Genomic DNA, 22064 nt, shown 5'->3' with positions numbered 1-22064 from the left:
TTGCATTCCTTCTCACTGTTTTTTGTTTGTTTTCAACTTGCGAACAAAAATCACAATGCTGTGCAACAAAGCAGAATTTTTTGCTTCTTCATAAGTGGCAAAACCTTGTAAAACTACTGATAGAAACACCGCACTCTGCTTTCTCCACCCGGACGGTGCAGCTGCGGGGACAGCTCAGCAGCGGTGTCCTCCTGCACCCGACTCGCTTATTCCACCGCCTTTCTCAGCATTTTCCCTGAGGGGACTCCTCCAAGCTCGGGCAGGGGCGGACACACCGCATGATTCACCGGGGACTGTTTGCCTTGGCCCCGGAGGCCCATCGTGCGGGGAATGGGATTTCCATTCCCCAACGCGTCCTTTGGTAGGCTTCCCTGGAAGGCAGCACGGGCCCACACGCCGCCGGCGGAGGCTCCACGTTCCCGTGCTGTAGGGAGAGCCCCTGGGCCGGGGCAGGGCCAGGTCTGACGGCTGCGGGAAAGGGGCTGGAAGGGGGGTGAGACGGGGACACCGCGGCCGGGAGCTTGCGTCCCTCAGCGGAGCGGCGGGAAGGACGGAGCCGACGCGAGGGCTGCCTGCCCCGCTCCGTCCCTCGCGTCAGGCGGGAGCGCAGCCCCGTGCCTGGCGGAGCGGGCGGGCAGGAGCGGGACCGCGTCCCTCAGGGCGCCGGCAGCTCCCGGGGCAACCTCTCGCCAGCCAGGCTGCTCCCTCCCCTGGGGCTTCCTCCGCCCGCGGCCGCCCGGGAGGCGGCGGCTCCCCTCAGCCCGAGGCGCTCCCGGGGGGGCGGGAAGGGGAGCGCTGTCCGGGGCCGCGCCGAGGGGAGGAGGCTCCCGCGCTCGCTGCCGGCCTCTGCCCGCCGTCCAGCGGAGCGGCCCCTCAGCTCGCAGGTAAGCTCCGCGCCGCCCTGCCCCGCCGCTCCGGGGAACGGCACGGCCGCTGTTACCCCCGGCCCGGGGCCCCGCGTGGCGGAGGGACCGTCCTGCTCTGGGCCCCGCCGAGTGAGGGGCGGCCGAGCCGGGGGCTGCGGCGGCGGGCCGGGGGAGGCGGGGGGCCTTGCGGGGTGCGGGCGGCTCAGAGATCAGGTCCTGCAGATAGCCTCGCTGGAGGGTTTCCCTTCGGAGTGCGCGGTGCTGAGGAAGTTCTCCGGGTGCCGTGTTCTCCCGCGCGCGTTTCTCTAGCTCGTGTAGCATGCGCTGTAAGGGGAAAAACTGACCGTATTTTACTAGCGGTGCAAACATGGAGCTGACTTTACCTAGGAAGGTTTGCAGCGCGCAGCCTGCAGGTGCTTTGCCGGCCTGCAGCACAAGCAGCGCTGTGTAGCCCCGCAGGTAGGGCCGGGAGCGCTGCCCGCGGCCGGTGTGACCGGAGGGGAGGGACAGCGGGGCTCGCGGCGTGCCACGGAGCTGCCCTGGAGACCCAGACTGGGCGGTGCTTTGCAGCCTTGCAGAGGTGGTTGTGGCATCTTTAATAAGTGCGTATCGCTGTTTCAGAAGACAGTACTTGGAGTGTCAGACTGACCTGTGCCATGATGCTTGATAGTGCTGGCTCAGAGAGAAGATTTCAGCCTCCTGATCTATGTAATGCTTCATAGAATCATAGAACGATGGAATGGTTTGGGTTGGAAGAGACCTTGAAGATCACCTAGTTCCAACCCTCTGCTATAGGCAGGGACACCTCCCTCTAGACCAGGTTGCTCACAGCCTTGTCCAGCCTGGCCTGGAATGCTTCCAAGAAAGGGGCATTCATAACCTCACTGGGCAACCTGTTCCTGTGCCTCACCCTGCTCACAGTAAAGAATTTCTTCCTGATATCTAGTCTAAATCTGCCCTTTTCCATCTTAAAAGCATTTCTCCTTGTCCTGTTCCCAGAATCACAAAATGGCCAAGGTTGGAAAGGACCTCAAGGATCTTGAAACTCCAGTCCCCCCTGCCACATGCAGGGCAACCAACCTCCCCATTTTATACTAGACCAGGCTGCCCAGGGCCCCATTCAATCTGGCCTTGAACACCTCCAGAGATGAGGCATCCACAACCTCACTGGGCAGCCTGTTGCTACATGCCCTTCTAAAAAGCCCGTCCCCAGCTTTCCTGTAGGCCCCCTTCAGGTACTGGAAGGCCACAATAAGGTCTCCTTGGAGCCTTCTCTTCTCCAGACTGAAGAGCCCCAGCTCTCAGCCTATCCTTGTGGGGGATGTGCTCCAGCCCTCTCTTTGTGGCCCTTCTCTGGACCCACACAACAGCTCCATGTCCTTCTTATGTTGCATCACCTGTATCTGTGATAAATACCTGTATCTGTGATAAATGCCCAATCTGTATCTTTTCCTAAATGCCTGGGTTTTGTTTTCCTGCCATCATTCATGGGGTCAATGAACCTGACTGAGATCTGGAAAGGTGGCATGTTGCATTTTTGCTGTGCTACTCTTAGGCAGCTGACAACATCAGAAGAAATTGTCACACAGGATCCCATAATAAATTTGTAGATCAAGAACTTAATAGAATACACATTTGGTTTTTATACCAAAGTCCTGAAACTTGATCCAAAATAATTTTGATTGATATATTGTTCACATAGATATGACAGCTTTAAACATCAGATTTTTAAGAAGAGGAGTTCCAACTCCTCTGCCATGAGCAGGGTTGCCTGCCAACTAGATCATACTGCCCAGGGCCCCATCCAGCCTGGCCTTCCAAACCTCCAGGGGTGGGGTATCCACCACTTCTCTGTGCAACCTGGGTCAGTTGGGTAAAGATGTTCTTACTAACATCTAACCTAAATTTCTACTCTTTTAGTTTAAAGCTATTCCCCCTTGTCCTATCACTATTACACCGTGTAAAAAGTCGATCACCTTTGTGCTTATAAGCTCCCTTCAAGTACTGGAATTAAACTTAATTTATATCCTAAGGAACGGTAGCACTTAATTACTTAACGCTGAGATCCTACACCCTGCAGGCAGTATTTATACAATTATTTTACGTGAATCTTTCCATTGACTTCACTGGAATTTCTCACAAACAAACCCACACGCTTTAGGGCTTATGAGCTGGGACCCAGCTGTAACAGTACAGACGTTTTAATCAGTTCATGTGAGCTAGGGAAAGGCTAATCAGATCTAAATACTCTCCTATAACTTATGAATTGTCTCCATGGGAGGGTAAAGCACTATCCTTTGCTATTTAATTATACCCTGGACATCATTAACAAGCTCTTTTTATATAGTGTACTCATTGTTAGGTTGTTTTCATTGTGAGTAAGGAGTATTGGGAACAGAGTGTGTTCTATTCCCAAAGTACCATTTTGCACTATGCTGGTACTGAGGTCAGTGTGGGTTTGCAAATAGGTTTTAGAACTACAGTGTCTTTCTGCAAACTTTCTGTTTGCAGTTAGTCACAGTCCATTATGGTCTTCACAGAGACAAAACTCAGCAGTTCACATACATATTGTATGTCATATAATATGTGGTTTTATATAAATACCTACTCAGAGTTGTAAAAGTGAAATTTCTCAGTTTTGCCACACAGCTCATCTGCAAACCTAGTGGAAACACTGCTGCCTAGATCCAATTCAGAACCAGAAAGTACAAGTAAGTCTGCCCCTAAGGAACATGATAATGAAAAGGTCTGTTGTCCAAGTGGCAGCTGAAGGAATTGTAACATGGAGATTGATGCTGTCATAAAGTGAAAATTCCCAGCGCTAAAGCTTTCTGTCTGACCACTGGAAACTATGCAGTGTGAGCTATACTGTGGGGGCACTGTTTTACAGCATCACTGGTAACTTTTGTATGACAAGTTTCTGAAATTATTGAAATGATCTTCAGCTCTGAGCAGAGGTCGGATCTGATGACATCGGTGTTCCCTTCTTACCTCAGTTATTCTTTGATTCTGTGATTTGGTACTTACTACTTTTACCTTGGTGATATCAGGAAGCCTGTAAGTGAGGTAAAAAAAAATAATAATAATAGATTCCTTAGTGTTCCTTATTTTGTTAGTTGTAGAAAATTAATTTCTGCATGTAGCACGCATACTCTAAGCTCTATACTCTAAGATAATGAAGTCCATTGTGTAGAAGACCCACTATCATGATTACACCTCGCTATAAAATGTAATGCAGAATCAGTGTGCTGATCTTTGCTTTTCCTGATATGTTCTCTGTTTTGGCGTGCACGCTCTCTAAGATGTGTGCATGTGGTTGGCCTCAGTGCTTGAATAGGCAGACTGTTCTCTCCCACCCACAGCGCTCCTCTGACAGCTTCCAGAATGTGGTCTCCCTTACTGCAGCACTTGAGCCACGCTGCGTATGGGAACTGCACAGTGCTGGGTTTGTTGCAAGATTTGGCTGACCACCTGATGTCATTCATATCCCTTCTAGAAACTGCCCTGTTTTGGATCTTCCCTTTACTTTTTGTATACTGTCATGTACAGCCCCGTGCCATTTTGGCTTTATTATGATGGTTTTATTGTAGCAGCAGCAGACAGAATAATTAGGGACACAACTTTTGGCCTGAACCCACTGCAGGCTTTGTTTACTGTTATTGTCTCCATGCTCATTATCTCACATTGGTAAAGGACTTGATGTTGCCAAATCAGCAGTTAGTTTTGTCATTGTAGCTTGCAGTGCTGTTATGAAAGCTACTTGCATTTGGGTTTTTTTCTTTTTTTCTGAGAATACACCTCATTCACTAATGTACTTTTAGTTAATGGGTTTCCCAGATTCTTTGATAGTACTGACAGCACAAATGGCCTAAGTTAGCCACCTGGAAGGAGCTAATGAATGTATTAATGAGGGAGTGCTGCTCTCCAAGGCTTGGTGTCACCCTGGGTAGATTCATGCACTCCTGTATGCATGGTGGTGCCTGCCTTGAGGACTGGGGAGAAATTTGCAAACTTGGAACACCTGTAGCCTTGTTCCCTCATAATACTTTAACTGCATCAGTGATTTGTGTTTTAAAGCTGTGGCTTTAGGGGAGTTCTACCTGTGCTGTTCTCCTGAGTCTAGCAAAGATGTGCTTGTGCAATAAGGAGTCATGGAAAGTCCAGTTTATCTTTAATGGAACAGGATGACAGTAGTGTGCTCCTTTGTAGGGGTGAATGTTCTTCTGCTGATATGATAAATATCTTCTAGCTGCCCCCACACAACACCTGCGTGGCAAGGGCAGATATTTTCCAATGCTCTGAGGAATTCTGTAACTGTTTTTCAGATTGGAAAATGCCTGTGTCAGCAGTCCGGTCCAGAAAGAGGGAGGAAATTATTAATAATCTGTATCCCGACATCCATGCCACACACAGTGATTTTAATGAGTAATGGACCGGTAATGCATGTGCTGGCTTGTGGTAGTGAAATACCTTGGAACAAGTTCTAACTGATAGTTAACGGGGCTGTAAAGTGTCTGCTGACTGGTTTTGTTGTTTGTTTTTTTTTTAATATCTGAGGCAATGGGGATTGAGCGTTAGATATCTTCTGGCTTGCTGATTGGTTTTCCCAGCAGCTCACTGTGCTTTCTAGATGGAGAACGTAAACTCTGACTTTATTGGCTTGCATTGATTGCTTGCAGTTTCTTTAACTTCAGTAAAAGTTCTTTTTTTAATCACAGTTTGCTGTTATCTTAAAAATGGGGTGGATAATGAGCACTGAAAGAACTTGAGAACTTCCTTTTTATGCATTTATGGACTTTACAACTAAAATAGAAGCAGGAACAGGTAACTGGGGAGGAGTATAGGGATGCTGCTGGGCTGTGTAGGGGTGGGGTCAGAAAGGCCAGGGCCCAGCTGAAACTGAACTTTGCAGGGGGCACAAAGAGGAATAAGAAAGGCTTCTACAGGTACATCAACTGGGAAAGGAAGGTCCAGGTGTGCGTACCTTCCCTAGTGAGCAATACAGGTGGGCTAATAACAACAAGGAGAAGGCTGAGGTGTTTGACAACTTTTTTACCTCAGTCTTTACCACTGACTCCTCTACACACAGCCCTCGGGTGGATGGTTCTGAAGGTGGGAACTGGGGGGGGAGCACTGCTCCTCCTGCTGTAAGCAAAGGTCAGGTTTGTGACTGCCTGTGGAACCTGAACATCCACGAGTCTGTGGGTCCTAATGAGATGCATCGCAGAGTCATGAGGGAGTTCACTGACATAGTCACCAAGCCACACTCGATGATATTTGAAGAGTCGTGGTGGTCAGGTGAAGCCCCTGATGACTGGAAAAAAGGTGATTGAGCATCTGCTTTGAAGATGGATAGAATGGATGACCCAGGGAGCTGCTGACCTGTTAGCTTCACTTCTGCACCAGGGAAGAGCACGGAGCAGATTCTTGGGAATAAACGCTAAGGCACATGGAAGTTGGAAAGTATGGATTTGCTGAGTGGACTGTTCAACGGACAAGAAACTGGTTGCAAGATTGTACCCAGAGAGTGGTGGTGAATGGCTAAATGACTGGATGGAGATTGATGACAAGGGGTGTCCCTTAGGGATCAGTACTGGAGCCAGTGCTCTTAAATAACTTCATCAGTGACACCGGCAGTGAGATTGAGTGCACCCTCAGCAACTTTGACACCAAGCTGCGTGGTGCAGTTGACACAGCTGAGGGATGGTATGTCAGCCAGCTTGACCCAGACAGGCTCAAGCAGTGGGCCCAGGTGAACCTCATGAGGTTCAATCAATCCAAGTATAACGTCTTTCAGGGGTCACAGCAACCCCTGCTATCAGTACAGGCTGGGGGATGTAAGGATGGAGCATAGCCCTGCTGAGAAGGACCTGGGAGTAGTGGTGGATGGCAGGCTGACCATGAGTCGGTAATGTGCTCTCACAGCCCAGAATGCCAGCTGTATCCTGGACTGAATCAAAAGGAGCGTGGCCAGTAGGGCAAGGGAGGTGGTCCTGCCCCTCTGCTCTGTGCTGGTGAAGCCTCGCCTGGAGGACTGCGTCCAGATGTGGAGTCCTCAGTACAGGAGAGACATAGACCTGTTGGAGTGTATCCAGAGGAGGGCCACAAAAATGATCCAAGGGATGGAACACCTCTCCTGTGAGGATGAGCTGAGAGAGCTGGAGCTGTTCACACACACCTCTGGACACACTCCAGCCTGGAGAAGTCTCCAGGAGACCTGAGGGCATCCTCTCAGTGTGTAAAGGGGGGGCTGTAAGAAAGACGGAGACAGACCCTTTAGCATGTTACGTTGTGATAGAATAAGGGGAAATGGTTTCAAACTAAAAGAGGGGAGATTTAGATTGGATGTAAGGAATAAGGTTTTTTTATATTAAGGGTGATGAGATACTAAAACAGGTTGCCCAGAGAAGTGGTGGGTGCCCTGTCCCTGGAGACATTCAAGGTCAGGCTGGATGGGGCTTTGAGCAACCTGGTATAGCTGTACGTGTCCCTGCTCACTGCAGGGGAGTTGGACCAGATGACTTTTGAAGGTCCCTTCCAACTCAATAATAGTATGATTCTAAAAATACTGAAGTTATATCTCCTGGCAGCTTAATGAAAATTAGTGTATCTTAACTATCAAACAATGAAAGCTGAAGTCATCTTTGTAGCAGTAATTGCTATCTGTGGTGCCTTTTTGTCTTCCTTTTCCTTCCCAGCAATGATGAAAAGCTATATAAGGTTCAAGAGAGGGGATGCTTTCTGCACTTAGTAAAGGTGTTAAGGTCCTGGGTTAATGCTGAGAATTAATTATTCCTTCTGTGCATTGAGCTAGTTCTGGTAGCAGCTGGAGAAGGTGGAGAGGCAAGGGTCTGTGGACTTGCTGTGTCTGATTGAGCCTTGGGAAGGAACTCGCACTGCAGGGTGAGGATTGAGACCACCCAGAGCAGCAAGAAGCACGAGCTGAAACATTTTACTGCTCTGGTTTCCTAGTTTGTTTTTCTGTATGATCTGACCAGTGAAAACAAATGAAAAAGGTGCCCAAATAAAAAAGTTGTAGCCTTTGTGGCTTTCAGGATCAGAGGAAGGGTTTCCTAATTATCTGTGCAAAAGAAGTTTCCCTAAAGTGGGGTAAGAGATGGAAGAACTCTGACTGACTGAAGAACACTGGCATGAACCACAGAGCATCTCTTTCCTTGTTTGAAAGCTGTCTCTTGTTTAAGAGTTAACAAAGGAAAGAGAGCAGATATTTATAACATGCACCATGCAGTGGAGAAGGTCATTGATCCATCAGTTCTGGCCCTGAAAAGTTAGTAGCATCTCTGTTCAAACCACAGCATTACTTGCTTCTGAGAAGACTGAGTTCCATAGAAGGGTATTTAAAATGATAGAAACAGGCTTGTATCGTTTGAGTGTTGTCCACTGAAGGAAATGTGATTCTGAAAGATGGAGCCACAATTTCATTTTTCAACGTTCTTGCACTGTAATTCATGATGTTTGAAAATGCATTAGAGGGTATCAAAAATCATTCTGTGGCGTGGCCATATGGCTGAGTAAGCACAGGTAAAATTGATAAGAAAATACCTTGGAGTGTTGAACTCTTATCTAGGAGCCAGCTGGGGAGCAAGGGAAACCTGCAAAGGAGAATGAATCCTTCTTGATGTCTTTTGCTTTAGAGGTGTGGGGGATGTTTGTCATACAGCAGCTCGGTTTGGGGTCAGCCAAGCTGAGTTGTCTCCTGATAAATATTTATTTCAGCTGAGGCAGCAGCTGGAATTGAAGTGCTTGAAACATGTTTTCCAGGTAGTTACTAATAGTAGGTGTTTGTAACTTCAGGAGCTTGCTCTTAGCTTGGGAGAGCATGGGTTAGTCAGCAGTGTGATGCTGCAGAGGGCTTGCCAGCAGCTTGGCTTAGCCTGCTGGGAAGATGAGGTGTTAAATACCAAGTGTGGTGCAGTAAACACCATCCAGCTTCTCAAGTGAAGACAGCAGACTTTCAGAAAACCCAGAAAATAAACAGAACCGTGGGAGGGCTGTGAGCAAAGGAGCTGTGCAACCGCAATGCAAACTGGTCATGTAAAAAAGCAAGCAGCAGCAGACACGAGTATGTACCTGGAACTTGTGCAAAGCTCCTGAGTCAAAGCTGCCATCACCTCTGCAAAGCAGTATAGATGTTTTCAGTTTGGGTTAAAGGGTGGAGAAAGATGAACATGGGCTTTGATCAGTGGTGCCTTCGATCACATACGCAGCTTTTGGGTTTGGGATTTTTTATTTTTTTAAATTTGAAAATTGATGCAATTTCCCATGAATTTTTATTTTGGGTTATCCTTGTGTATCCACACTTGTTGGATGTGGCAAGTAAATGGTGAGAGAGCACTGGAAAAGGTTGCCCAGGGAGGTTGTGGAGTCTCCTATGGAGATGTTCAAGTCTGGATGCCTCTCTGTGTGACCTGTTGTAGGGAACCTGCTTTGGCAGGGGGGTTGGACTCCATGATCTCTTGAGGGCCCTTCCAAGCTCTGCAATTCTGTGTTTCTGTGAAAGCACTCTGTAAAACATTGCTTTCTTTTGAAACAATTTAAAAGTGCTTGTGAGGGTAGGGGAACTTTGTTAATAGGATGCTTATTGTTCATTTGCTTTCTTTACAAGATGTGGACCTTTTATGGTGGGACTGCTCTTACGTTTCCTGTTACTGAGTTTTATTGACTTTTTAAGCGTGGTTGAGCATTTTGAGGGCAGAGGCTCCCTTTAATTTGCTCTGTGGCAAAATGGCATACACACCACTGTATTCATATTTGGGAATGCTGAGTAGGATGCACAAAAGGAAAAATAGATTGATACACAGAAAAATAGCTCAGTGTGTAATGGTTATGTGAGATAGGCCTAAGAATCATGCATAAAAATCTCTTTATTAGAAGATATTGACACAATTGTGTATTCTGCCAATGAGTGCCTTGTGAAAAAAAATCTAATTCTTGCCCCAGGTTAACAGGACATTGAGTGGCTTTCTGTAGCAGATGGGCAGCTCTGTGTCATTCTCCTTATGATGTTTAGGACCCTATTAAAATTGTTTTCAGCATCTTAGTTACTTGGCCAGGAATTGTCATTAAAATATACACTGTTTTTAAAGTTGCCACTCAGTTTTATGTGAAATTGTCCTTTTTTGGTTGTGAACGTGAGTGTTTTTAACAATTTTTTGCATACCTAGAGAAACTTCTGACCAAACCTCATCATATCACCGTTTCGGGGTGAACCTAGCTACTGTGGGATAGCCTTTTCACAACACAAAACAGTCATGGTTTAGGGAAGGCAGCGCATCTGAGGATGTCAGGTACGGCAGACGTGGCTGGAAAGTGAGTCTTAGCTCTCTGCTCGTGTGCAGAGTCAGCCATGGCTTTTGATGGTGCCCTTAACAAACTCCTTTTTTTGTCAAAAAAATTTATTCTTCTGTATGAAAAAACTTCTTAACTGGCAAACTATCGCCAGTTTTAGAAGCCTTCTGGAGTAAACAAGGCTCCACCTGCGTGCTTGTCTTCATGCCAGCAACAAAGGACAGTCTTCTGAAAGAAAAGTGTGAGCGGTTGCCAGTTCACATTTATTGCTGCTGTTTCTGGAATATATTTCTTACACAAGATCTGCCTCTAATTTCTTGAAAGTGTGGGTATGTGGGTTTATCTGTGTGATGGCGCATGATGAGACAGAAGCATTTCAGCTGGGTGGTTGGAAAGGTTACAGTGTATCTTTCTGTCAAATTACAGAGCTCATCTCTTTCTGTCCTTATTGCAGTTTTGCATCCTTGAACGTCCCTCTACTTCTTGAAAATGAAGACAATGATTGCATGCCACTTTCTGCTGTTTGGGCACGTTCTGCTTTCCACTGTTGCTGTCATGGCAAAAGATCTCCCTGGAGGATATTTTACCCGAAAAAGGGATGTTAACTCTCAATCTTTACTAGGTAAGTTACAAAAAGCACAAAAAGCAACAACAGAGAAGTCACCACCAGCACTTGAATCAATTTCAAGTATAAGGATAATAAAGATAAAAAGCACGAGCAGTTGGCCAAACCTTGGCTGAGTTAGTTTATAATAAAAAAGGAGATTGTCATTTTCAAGCAGGAATATGAGAGTTTGGTGATTTAGCAGCTCTGGAAAGATATTAGATTTATTTTATGTAGGTGCCATGAAATAAGTATTTGCTACAAGGTTCTTGTACTGGATAAAAAAAAGTTACTGAAATCAGTAGCTGTTGAAATGGGGCTTATTAAATTACTTTTCCTTTGCTCACTGTTTAGTTCAGTGAGAAAATCACAAACTCAAATTACAGACAGATAGCATGGACTTAACTTTGGATAAGGCCTATCTTTATGGTTTCATGATGCACATTAGTAGTAGATGTCACTAAATATCTCCCTCTAGTCAGGAGATGGTAAGTGGTCTGCCTCCTTATGCCTTTCACTTAACCTAGGTAACAGAATCACAGGTAAACACGAGGAATGTGAAATGTCCAGGGAAGAAGGCAGAAGATGGGAGAATGTGTGACAGGGAGGAGAGCAGTAGGTTTTATCAGAGTTAAACTCTTCTTCATACAAAATGGGATCCTTTAAACAGGTAAAGATACGTGAAGTACCATTCACAATTTGGCATGACTTAGCTTAAAAACCAGAGGTTTTCAATTCCTGTAGAACAAATTTCAGTCAGATGACAGCAGGTTTCTGACTGTCTCAGAACTAATACATGTGGTCTTGGGACTCTTAGGGGTCTGCCACTGGGGGCTGAAAAGCACAGCTCTGAAGACACAGCCCTTCAGAAGGCACAGATGCGGAACAGCAAGAGAAACACCTCCATTCACAACTTATTCAGCAAGACTCTTAATCTTTCTAGGATCCTAAACTCTAAAATGAGATTAAATGACAGCCTTTCCTGAAACTTTCAGTCTTCAGCAAATATCCTGAATTAACTTATTATTTTAAGAAATGAATTGCCTATTTCCCTAGAAAATGAATGCAATAGTAAGGTGCTGTGTAGAGAAAATAAAAGTATAATCTTTCTCACCTTGCTTTATTTTTTTCTGTGACTTTATAAAATTACTCCTATAGTCCCATTTTTATATTTTGAACTGTGGAAAAGAATGGAAAGAACTAGTACTTGCTATCAAATCAAAATGCATAGATTAAATTCTTTCTTCTTTTAAAAGTCAAGCAATTCTGTGGTCCCTACAAAAGTCTGGATCCCTATTCAGTTTGGCATATGCAGGATGCAAACAGTTCTGGCAAATCTTACTGAAAGAACTGTTTCTAGACATTAAATGATGCAAGAGACTGGGGACAGTCTCTGGTCCAGCTCGTAAAAGTACGTGGCAGTTTGGAATCAGACTCTTGGGCATTGCTTTCTGTTACAGTAAATTAGGTCACCTGCTTCAAATTCAGCAGTTGCGTATAAACAGTGGCATAGTCAAAACGTGCCTCTCTGCAGAGAACAGAATGTGTAAAATGTGTGCCACTGTGCTCAGAAGCTGCAGCGATCTTTAAATGACATGAGAGAGAACTGGGCCAAACCATGATCTCGGTGACATCAGTTCTACTGACTGAATAAAATCACTGCAGACTTAAAGTAATTTAACAGGGATTAAAAGCTGTACCATCCTGTGTAATACGTATACAATAAATAGTGGCAATGACAATTGCTGCTGTTGTGGAAAGACTTGCTTAGCAGGCAAAAGTGAGCAATATAGCTGCACCGAACCAAGAGATGCATGGAAAAGCAATAAAAGTTCAGGAGTTTGGGATTTTTTTTTTTGTTGGGTGGAGCTCTCTGCTTTTAGGACTAAAATGTGGGATTATGCCATTTGAGTATTAAGTAGCATCAGTATAATTTAATTCTTCTTCATTTTAAGTTTTTAAAACTGAATATGCAGCTATGATTGGTATTTATTGGTAGAGTACGGGCAGTGGCTATGAACAGAAGTAAAAAATCCTGTGTGAGACCGACAATATGAATAAACAAAATGGAACAGACTAAAAATCCTGTGGGATTGTTCAGATACATGTACAGTTACTTCAGGATCAAGCTAAATTGGGATCGATCTGACTTTTGGCAGCCGTATGCTTCATAGATTCCTTAGTTATCTTAGGGCTAATAGGTTATGTTTTAAGGGAACTTTCAGAAGAATTGAGCTATGTCATTTCTGTGTTTGTCTTACTGTCTTTCTGCTAAGCCTCAGTGTGTGTTGTTCTCATTTTTCTAGATCTTTGCATGGGTTATCATTGTTTAAAATTATTACTGTAGCTAGTGATTTCCATTAAAATTTGATGTCTTGTTGTGTAGGCGTCAATTGGACGTCAGTAAAGCATTTGGAACTCAGTGTGGCTTTTGAAAGACAGTCTACTTTGGATAGGTTTGACTTTTCACACTTTGCTTTTTTTAAATCCTGAAGCAAATCCCTGGGTATTTAAAACTTGTCAACTGTGCTGATTTAATTAACTTTGTTAGTATTGTCATAAATCTTCCTTGCAGTGTGTTAGCTCTAGAATAAGTGTGATTGGTTCAGAGATAGAAAATGTGTGTGTATTTCTTGTATTCACAGAATTTACATTAAGTTGTTGGAAATTCTGAGGGGATAATGGCCACCCTCAGCAAGTTTGCCGATGATACGAAGTTGGGAGGATTGGCTGACACGCCTGAAGGCTGTGCTGCCATTCAGCAAGACCTGGATAGGCTGGAGAGCTGGGCAGAAAGAAACCGGATGAGGTTTAACAAAAGCAAGTGTAGAGTCTTGCATCTGGGGAGGAATAATTGCATGCACCAGTACAGGTTGGGGGATGAGCTGCTGGAGGGGAGCTCTGTGGAAAGGGACCTGGGTGTCCTGGTGGACGACAGGTTGGCCATGAGCCAGCAGTGTGCCCTTGTGGCCAAAAAGGCCAATGGCATCCTGGGGTGCATTAAAAAGAGCATGGCCAGCAGGTCAAAGGAGGTGATCCTCCCCCTCTACTCTGCCCTGGTAAGACCTCATCTGGAGTACTGCGTCCAGTTCTGGGCTCCCCAGTACAAAAAAGACAGGGATCTCTTGGAAAGAGTCCAGCGCAGGGCCACGAAGATGGTGAAGGGCCTGGAGCATCTCTGCTATGAAGAAAGGCTGAGTGAACTGGGTCTGTTCAGCCTTGAGAAAAGGAGACTGAGAGGGGACCTGATCCAGGTCTATAAATATCTAAGGTGTGGGGGGCAGAATGGCGAGGCCGGACTCTTTTCAGTGGTGAGTGGAGACAGGACAAGGGGAAATGGCCGGAAACTGGAGCATAGGAAGTTCTGCACAAACATGCGCAAGAACTTCTTTACAGTGAGGTGACGGAGCACTGGAACAGGCTGCCCAGGGAGGTGGTGGAGTCTCCTTCTCTGGAGACGTTCAAGACCTGCCTGGATGCCGACCTGTGCGACCTGCTGTAGGGAACCTGCTTTGGCAGGGGGGTTGGACTCGATGATCTCTGGAGGTCCCTTCCAACCCCTACAATTCTGTGAAATTAATATAAAGGATCATTTCCATGGTTCTGCATGTACTTGTGAAATAACAGAAAGAGAAGGGGTGGCCCATGGAATCTGTCTTTCCTGGAGCAGAGGGCAGTCCCCTCTCCTCTTAAATGATACAGTAACTAAAACTGGTGTTCTCTTTCCTCTCATCAGTAGTTTGATCCCAAGTATTGAATGTGTTTGCTTATCCTGGTATCTTAAAGGAAATTAATCTTTTGCTTCAAAATCTTCTAAGGATTTTATTAGAGCTCTGAAGAGTTTTTACTGAGCTGTCTGACGAAATCTTTGTTCCTGCTGAGTGCAGCTGCTTTGTTAGATTACATACAGATCAGTGAAAGCACAGTTTGCCAGCTGAGCTTTGCTTTTGGATACTCAGGAAAAGAGTAATGGAAATAAAGTTGGCTACGTGTTTTTCAGTATAAAATAATGTCTGTTGCATTAGCTAATTTCCTTCAGGTGTGACTGAGATGGACCTCTGCACTTAAATTGACCGATTGACCAAGGTATGTATCAGTTGTCCAGAGTGGTGGTTACCATACTGTGATTTCAGGCTCACAGCAGCTGTCCACAGCATCTTTCAGCAGGTTGCATGTTCAGAAGTGACAAATGCCCAGTCCTTGCAAGATATGCTCGACATTGTGTATTAGGGAAGGATGGAGGGGGTGGGGGCAGGAGGCACCGCGATGTTCCTACCGCATTTTTGGCATTTATTGTAAAAGAAGGCAAAGCAAAACTTCAAAACTGTGCTGAACTCACAGTTGTGGGTGTTGTGTTTTTTTTGTGAACTCTGATCTTGTAAACTTAAAACTGATCATTTGTTTCATGTCACATGGGCATGTTTCTTTGGAGAGCTCTGAGGTGGATGCATGGAAATTTAATTAGTTGTGGAATAATATTCTAGCAGTTACATTCTATCTGCTCTTTAGGAATTTGCATCTAAAACATACATCTACCTGTTTTTGGAAATAACTACGTAAGTGAGCGACAATGCTAATCCAGGAAGCATTCCTACATGATAGCAGAAGAAAGAAGCTACAAGAGATTTACTGATACTGCAAAAAACTGAAAGAAAGGGAGGGGAAAGGAGGCCAGGAGGGAAATGTACTTGGCTGCTGTTCAGTAGAAACTGCTGCTGAGCTCAAGTGTCTTGTCTGTGTTGAATTACATTTTGCAGCAAAATATATAATGATTTATCTCTTGGTTGTATGTATGTGGTTTCAATAATGATACAAAGGGAAGCTATGAATTACACAGTGCTCTCTGAATTTATGAATCACTGCTTCAGTCTGTTAAAATTATTTCAAACATCCTTATATCCAACCAAGCTCTTAAGCTGGTGTGTATGTAACTTCAGGGCTCTAGAGCATTGTCAGGTTAACTGTACAGGTTTAAATTTTAGACACAACTAAGAGCAGAAAATATATGATGAAAGTGAGTGCACTCTGTAATGCTTCTGTGAAGTGCAGAAAAGACTTTTGTTTAGTTTTGGTGGAGTTCATTGTACATTTATACGCTGAGGGCTGTCCAGAGATCTCTAAATCCTGCTCATGTGGGCTACTGAACCACACAATAACTGCTGTAGAAATCTTATTTACAGCCTCACCATAAGTGTGTACATGTTATTTTTCCATATAGATCTAATTCTTCCAAGTTTTTTTTTATCCTCACGGACGTTAAGTGGTCATTGCAAGGGAAGCCTGCATTGCAGTTGAAGTCAGGATAATGTCATGACAACTGCAACGTGTTTTTGACATGAGATGCTGGTATTATATTTGAGGAGATTAAATCTTTTTCATGCAGTAGATAAAGACTGGAAACAGTTGCAAATGGCATCTTTTGAATTATCATATATTTAGCTAAAATGTAACTGAAATCCTTTTCTAATTAAGAGTTAACCAAACTTTTATAAGGTTGTGAAGTAATCAAGTTCTTATCAGTTTAGACTTCCATTGATGGAAACATAAAATTGCCTCATATACATAGGCATATCTATATAGATATAGATATATCTATATATAATATAGAAAGAAAAGAGAGATCAAAGCGTTTTATAGTCTGAAATCACCAGTTTCTTCCCTCTGAGATGTTTAGGTGCAGTCATTGTGCTATAATGGAGAATTAGCAATTGCTTGCTTTGCTTTCAGGCAGTGATAGCTGAGAGGTCTCTCTTAATTACCTGTAACAAAGCCTGTGTATTTCTCTCTCTTCTTTCTTTTTTCTTCTTTCTCCTTCTTTCTCCCTTTTCTTTTCTGTTGTTTCATTTTCTTATGCTCTTTTTTTCCTTTGTTTTTTTTTTTTTAAAGTGACTTGCAAGTTTTCCACATGGAGGAAAGAATATCTCTTGCTACAAAGATAACTGAGTTATGTACCAAACTGAAGATGTTCTGTTTGTGAACCTCTGGGTTCTTTGCAAGAACCCCCACCAGTTACTGAGAAATGCAGCTTCTGTGAAAAAGAATTAACTTGTCTTAACACGTGCTAAGTAAAATGACAAGCTCCATTTTATATGTGCATTCTCAGAGGGCTCAAAGCCTCCTCTTGAGTATTTTATTTTAAGGAAGACTAGGCTGAAAAAAAGAATACGAACACTGAATGTTCAAAAGTGTGGTGTTTTTGGCTTCATTGTAACAATTTAAGAAAGCAAAAATGCAAGATTACGTGGAAAATCTTGGAAGTGGTATTTTTGTAACTTAAGGGACAACTCACTTTATAAGGGTGAGTGGATAATCAGGCAGCATTAGGTAAACAGATGTGCTCTTTAGATCGCTTTGAAATCTGAAGGTTTTCTACCTTCTTAAGTACTGCTGAACTGATAGAACTACAGTTTGCCAGTGGGTATGATGTCCCATGTGTTTATGGGGGCAGTGGGAGATGGTATATGGCAGTACCCCACGGTGCTGTTTCTGAAACTATTCTGGGAAAGAGTATAGTACTTACACTGTTACCAATGGATAGAAATATGTGGTTTCAAGTCAGCTGATCAGTGAGTAATGTTGAGGTTGCTAACAGCTTTCCCTATAAACAAAGACGTGAGTGGCTTTAAAAAAAAGTACAGATAGGAGTTTTTAAAACATTATGCTAATGTTGTGAAAGGAAAAGAGTTCAAACTCTTTGGTCATTTTGTTTCATTCCTGCTTTCTACACTCCTGCTAACAGTTGTTTACTTTTTCTACCTGTTCCTTCTCTAATAATTTCTGCGTCCCTCAAACAGTGTCTGAGACAAGATAGAGGTTTCAGTTATTCAAGGAGAAAGAGAATGCTCTCTCTGTCCTGGTGTTCCCCTGCCAACAAGAGAAAGCAACCCCACACCCCCATCCCCAGTCCTCCTGACTATGAAAGCAGAGAACCAGCAGTGTCCCTCGCAGAGCAGATGAAATGTCTGAGAAGAACTGAGAAAGTTGGCAGCATCCCAGCAACTGGGGTGTTGCACCAGACACGGCACCAATCTCAGTAAAGAAATGGAGAAGTATTAGGAGTCACTTTGGGACCCTGGGATTAGATGAAATCTTATAGCAGTAATGACCTTGTTATTTTGGAATAGGTGATGGGGAAATAACAGAAATAGTGAACAAAGGCACCTCATGACGTGACGAGTAATGGAGCACTTGCATGTAGGGGAAATGGAAATTTGTGGATAAGAGCCTATTGCTGTACAGTTCTCCCAGAAATTCTGGAAGTTCAAAAAAGATTTTGTCAGAGTCAATAACGAGATGTCTTGAGGCTGTGTTTTATCTGGAGAGTGCTCCCAGATGGAGAAATTTGTAAAGAGGAGTGGGTGAACTGCCAAACTCGTAATGAATCTTTGGGATAGGGCCAGAGGCCTGTGAGTTTGGGAAACAGCTCAGATTAAGAATGGGGTCAGGGAGTATGAGGGCAGGTTTTGGACTCAGGGTCTGTTCTGGAAAGAAGTGGAGTCATCTGAACAACCAAGTGCAAGACATACATGTGCCAGATGAGGGGGTCCTCAGCAGTTCCTAACACCAACATCATACGGTTAGTTATGATCATATGTGAAACCCACCATGGAGAAAAGTGATTGAAGTAACTTGCAAAAGATATCTCACTAGAGTTAGGAAGTGTTTGGAATTATTGGAATTTTTCATTTTTCCTGTCAACAGCCACAAAATGTGTTTTCCAAACAGGCACAGTATTTACTTCTGTGTACTTTGTGCCTGGACCTTATAAATGAAGCTACTGCAGTTTCCCAGAAGGTATATGTAGGCAGTATGTACACATGTCTTTCTTCCCATCAGAGTGCTTTGCTCTTGATAGATTTATGAAAGAATTGCAAATTTGGGTATTGCTAACATTATATGATTGTACAGCAAGAAGGTCAAACCTTCTTGTTGAACTGAGAAATCTTTTGGAAATATCCGAGTACCTGTCAAACCCAGTCCTTCTGGCTGGATGCTTAGCCAGGGAAAACCAGAATTCTGGAATTCTAAGAATACTGAATGCCAACAAGTTCATGGTTACAACAAACTTGCTAAGAATCATACCAAAGTTAATGAAGAATAAAGTTGTAAAGAAAAAGGCAAGCAAGGCTGGGAGAAAATAAAGTAATAAAATGGCAAAGAAGAGAAATGTAGAAAAAAGTTTTATAAAATACTGGCTGGGTGCATAGTTATCTCCTCTTTCATTTAAGTTTGTTCTGTTATTCAGACAAAGATAAAAGTCTAAAAATAATTGTGGTGTTATTGCTGGCAATCTCACACACCGTGTAGGTTTTGTATTTCTTAGCTCACTCTGCAGTGATGTAGATACAATACATTGAGTCTTAAAATTGTCATTAATGCATTGCCTACTTAGGCAGTAACTTTTCTATGATCTCATTTTTTTCTTGACTGATCTCATCTTTCCTTTTTGCTTAAGTTGTCTTAATTTATAACAAAAGTCTTTGTGGGACGAGTATTTTGTTATAACTCAGTTTTTTTTATTATCTAAATACCTTAAAATTGCTGTAGTACTTAACAAATGGAGCTAACCTCCTTTTGCTTTGCATGCAAACTGTCTTTAACAGTTATCTATCTTTTTTGTTAGGATAAAGATCCACATTATCAAATAGGTTTTATCCATATTACAAAATGCGTTATAGCATCGTGCAGATACAGGACAACAATAGGAAATAAGTAATTCCATTCTAACCAAACTTTTTGAGGGATTTGGCCTGCAAAAAACTTTAAAAAAAAATCATAATCTAAAACTTGGGTTCTTTGAATATGTTCAGCTTGAATATCCCAAAATGGAAATGTTTGATGAATAAAATAGCACTGGGGACATTCCTGGGCGTTGGGAATCCAATTGTTTAATTGCTAGAGCAGACTCTGGCACATGTTGATTGGCACTCCCCAAACAATTCCCATGTGTGGTGCAGAGGTTATGGGGGATCAGGGCTTATTCCCAGGAGGCGTAGTGCTGTAGTGGGAAAGTGAATTTAATGTTGTGAGTGCAGCTTAATGTGTATCATAGGCTGCTCTCTGGCACTGAGACCAGTGAGATAACACAGCCTGCATTGATACTATTGACTGATGGATACTAAGCTTGCAGAGTGCTTGCGTCCATATTGCCTGTTAGGATGGGACCCTGGCTCATGCTTATTCCCATATCGTGCCTGAGTATTATTTGAAAAAATGTTAATCTCCCAGGCAAAACAGTACCAGGAACCATTCTAATCTTTCAGCAGCATAGAAGATTCAGTTCCTATGCTCAGGAATACTCCCTCCTACTGGATTGGATCCCAGCTGGATTCATTAAGTGAGAACCATTGTTCATTTTGCTGAGGTGGTATGACAGTAACTCATTTCTAGACAAACTGGATATTGAGTGGAGAAGAACACATTTACTCTTGACCTGGCCTTGAAGTTTTGGATAATATAATTCACACTTTCAGGGCTTTTGCTTTATTTATTTATTTATTTTTAAAACTTTTCTATGGTCAACTCAAAATCTTTGCTGACTTTGGTGTTGGTTTCTGGATGAGTAGCTCTTTTCAATGAATGTGTCACTTTTCATAAGGAGAGTAGAAAGGCGTTTCATTGGGATTTGAAGACATTTGCCAAAGTTGTGAAAAAGTTTTTGTTTAAACATTAGAACTGGTGGGAGGAAGAGATTATGGTTTACAGGGCAAGTGTAAATCTGTGAAACTTCTTAAAAGTAGCATGGAAAGTTTATCTGAGGGGGTTAGTGTTCATCTGTTAGCCATTACTGATTGCCACTCCTCAAAGTGCCATCCAGCTGGAGTTTTGCTTGGTGAAAGATTTACACTGAGTTTTATGGAACCTGGGTTGACTGAATCGCCATTAATAATGATAAGGTTATTAAGAACATCCAAAACAAGACAGAGACTTTAAAGATTTTTTTTATTTTGAAATGCTTGACATTTCTATAGGTGGGATTTTTTCTAGCAGAAGTAATTCAGAAATATACAAGGACTGCTTTGAAAGTAATACTGCCTACCCACAATATCCGAGGCAGGTGTTGGTATGGCATTAGAGGCTGCGTCTTCCCCCCAGTATTCCGTTCCATGTTGTTGCTGTGTGACAGATGGCAGCAGAGGGGCAGTTTGGTGGAATGGTGTCTGACGTGGAAGAGTGTGTGAAGTAAAGGTGTGTGGTTGAATTCCTCTTTGCAAAAAAAAACTGCACTCATTGACATTTATTGCCATTTGCTGAACATTTATTGAGGAGATCAAAAAGTTGATGTGGGCACACTGAGGCAGCGGGCAGTGCGTTTCAGCAGTGGTGACAGCAGTGTGAAAGACAAGCCATGTTCTGGATGGCCATGTACAGCTGTCATACCACTAAATGAAGTTCGTCTTGATCAGCTCATCTGCACAGATAGGCTAGTGGTCATGTCTGTGATGAAAAACAGTGCTTTGTAGCTGAGACTTTGCTCTATTAGACTGTGTTATTGTGCTGTTTGCTTCTGTTGTGGTTTCCATGGAACTAAATAGGAGGCATTACTTTCAAAGTAACCCACTTACTATATTTTTCTGCATAAGTAATTTAGCAAAATGGGCTTTATTTCTTGTAGCACTGTCCAGTAATGCTATCCAGATTTCTTCCCTCCCTTTTTCATAGGCTACTTCAAAATAAGAAATTGAGTTTCTTCAGGCTGGGATCCAAATCTATATATTCAAATAAAAAATCCTCCCTGAAATTCAAAAGCATTCAACAGGAAGGCTCTCATTTTTATGGAAAGTAAAATAGCAGTGATTTTACCCTTCTCCCTACCCTGTCTTTCCCTTCATAAACACTTAGACTTCTTTCTGTAACTAACTTTTTCACCCTGTCCTGCTCGCTTAACTGTTATTTCAGTGTTATCTTTACATTACAATTGTTCTGGAATATTAGTAAGAGTAATTAATAGTTACACAATTACAAATACAATTGTGTATAGACACACAATTGACCTCATGAGTTGGAAGATAGCGGTCAGGATATCTGTATTCCATTAGAACTGGAGTTTTATTCTGCTCAGTTTGGCTTGCACTCAACATCCTCTGATTTTGAAAGACTAAGCAAATTGAGCATATTCCTACGCTTATGAATAAAGCCATACTGTAGACTGCACATGAATAAACCCAGGCGGTCATTTTTATTGTCAGCAAAGAGCATTTTTATTCTATGCCTACAGACTTTCTTGGTAATCCATGAAAGAGGCTTCTGAGTTAGCAAGTGAAAATAGGCATCCTTCTCACCCC

General features: G+C 43.2%; 1 protein-coding gene across 8 annotated transcripts in view; it reads left to right on the top strand.

Moving 5' to 3' along the window:
- Window positions 1–243: 243 nt before the first annotated feature.
- Window positions 244–22064, top strand: part of MATN2 (matrilin 2) — a 67742-nt gene continuing 45921 nt past the window's right edge. For 3 of the 8 annotated variants that reach the window (XM_048939991.1, XM_048939990.1, XM_048939988.1), the window contains exons 1-2: window positions 497–884; window positions 10630–10797. In XM_048939991.1, the coding sequence (XP_048795948.1) occupies window positions 10665–10797 (133 nt within the window). In that variant the 5' untranslated portion in view covers window positions 497–884; window positions 10630–10664. Of the gene's footprint in view, window positions 460–496; window positions 885–6696; window positions 6775–10629; window positions 10798–22064 lie in introns of those variants that run through there. The other 5 variants (XM_048939993.1, XM_048939989.1, XM_048939986.1 and 2 more) reach the window with 4 other exon arrangements.

This window comes from Lagopus muta, chromosome 3 (genome assembly GCF_023343835.1).
Source record: "Lagopus muta isolate bLagMut1 chromosome 3, bLagMut1 primary, whole genome shotgun sequence".
Lineage (NCBI taxonomy): Eukaryota > Metazoa > Chordata > Aves > Galliformes > Phasianidae > Lagopus > Lagopus muta.
This window is presented reverse-complemented; position numbering and strand designations above follow the sequence as displayed.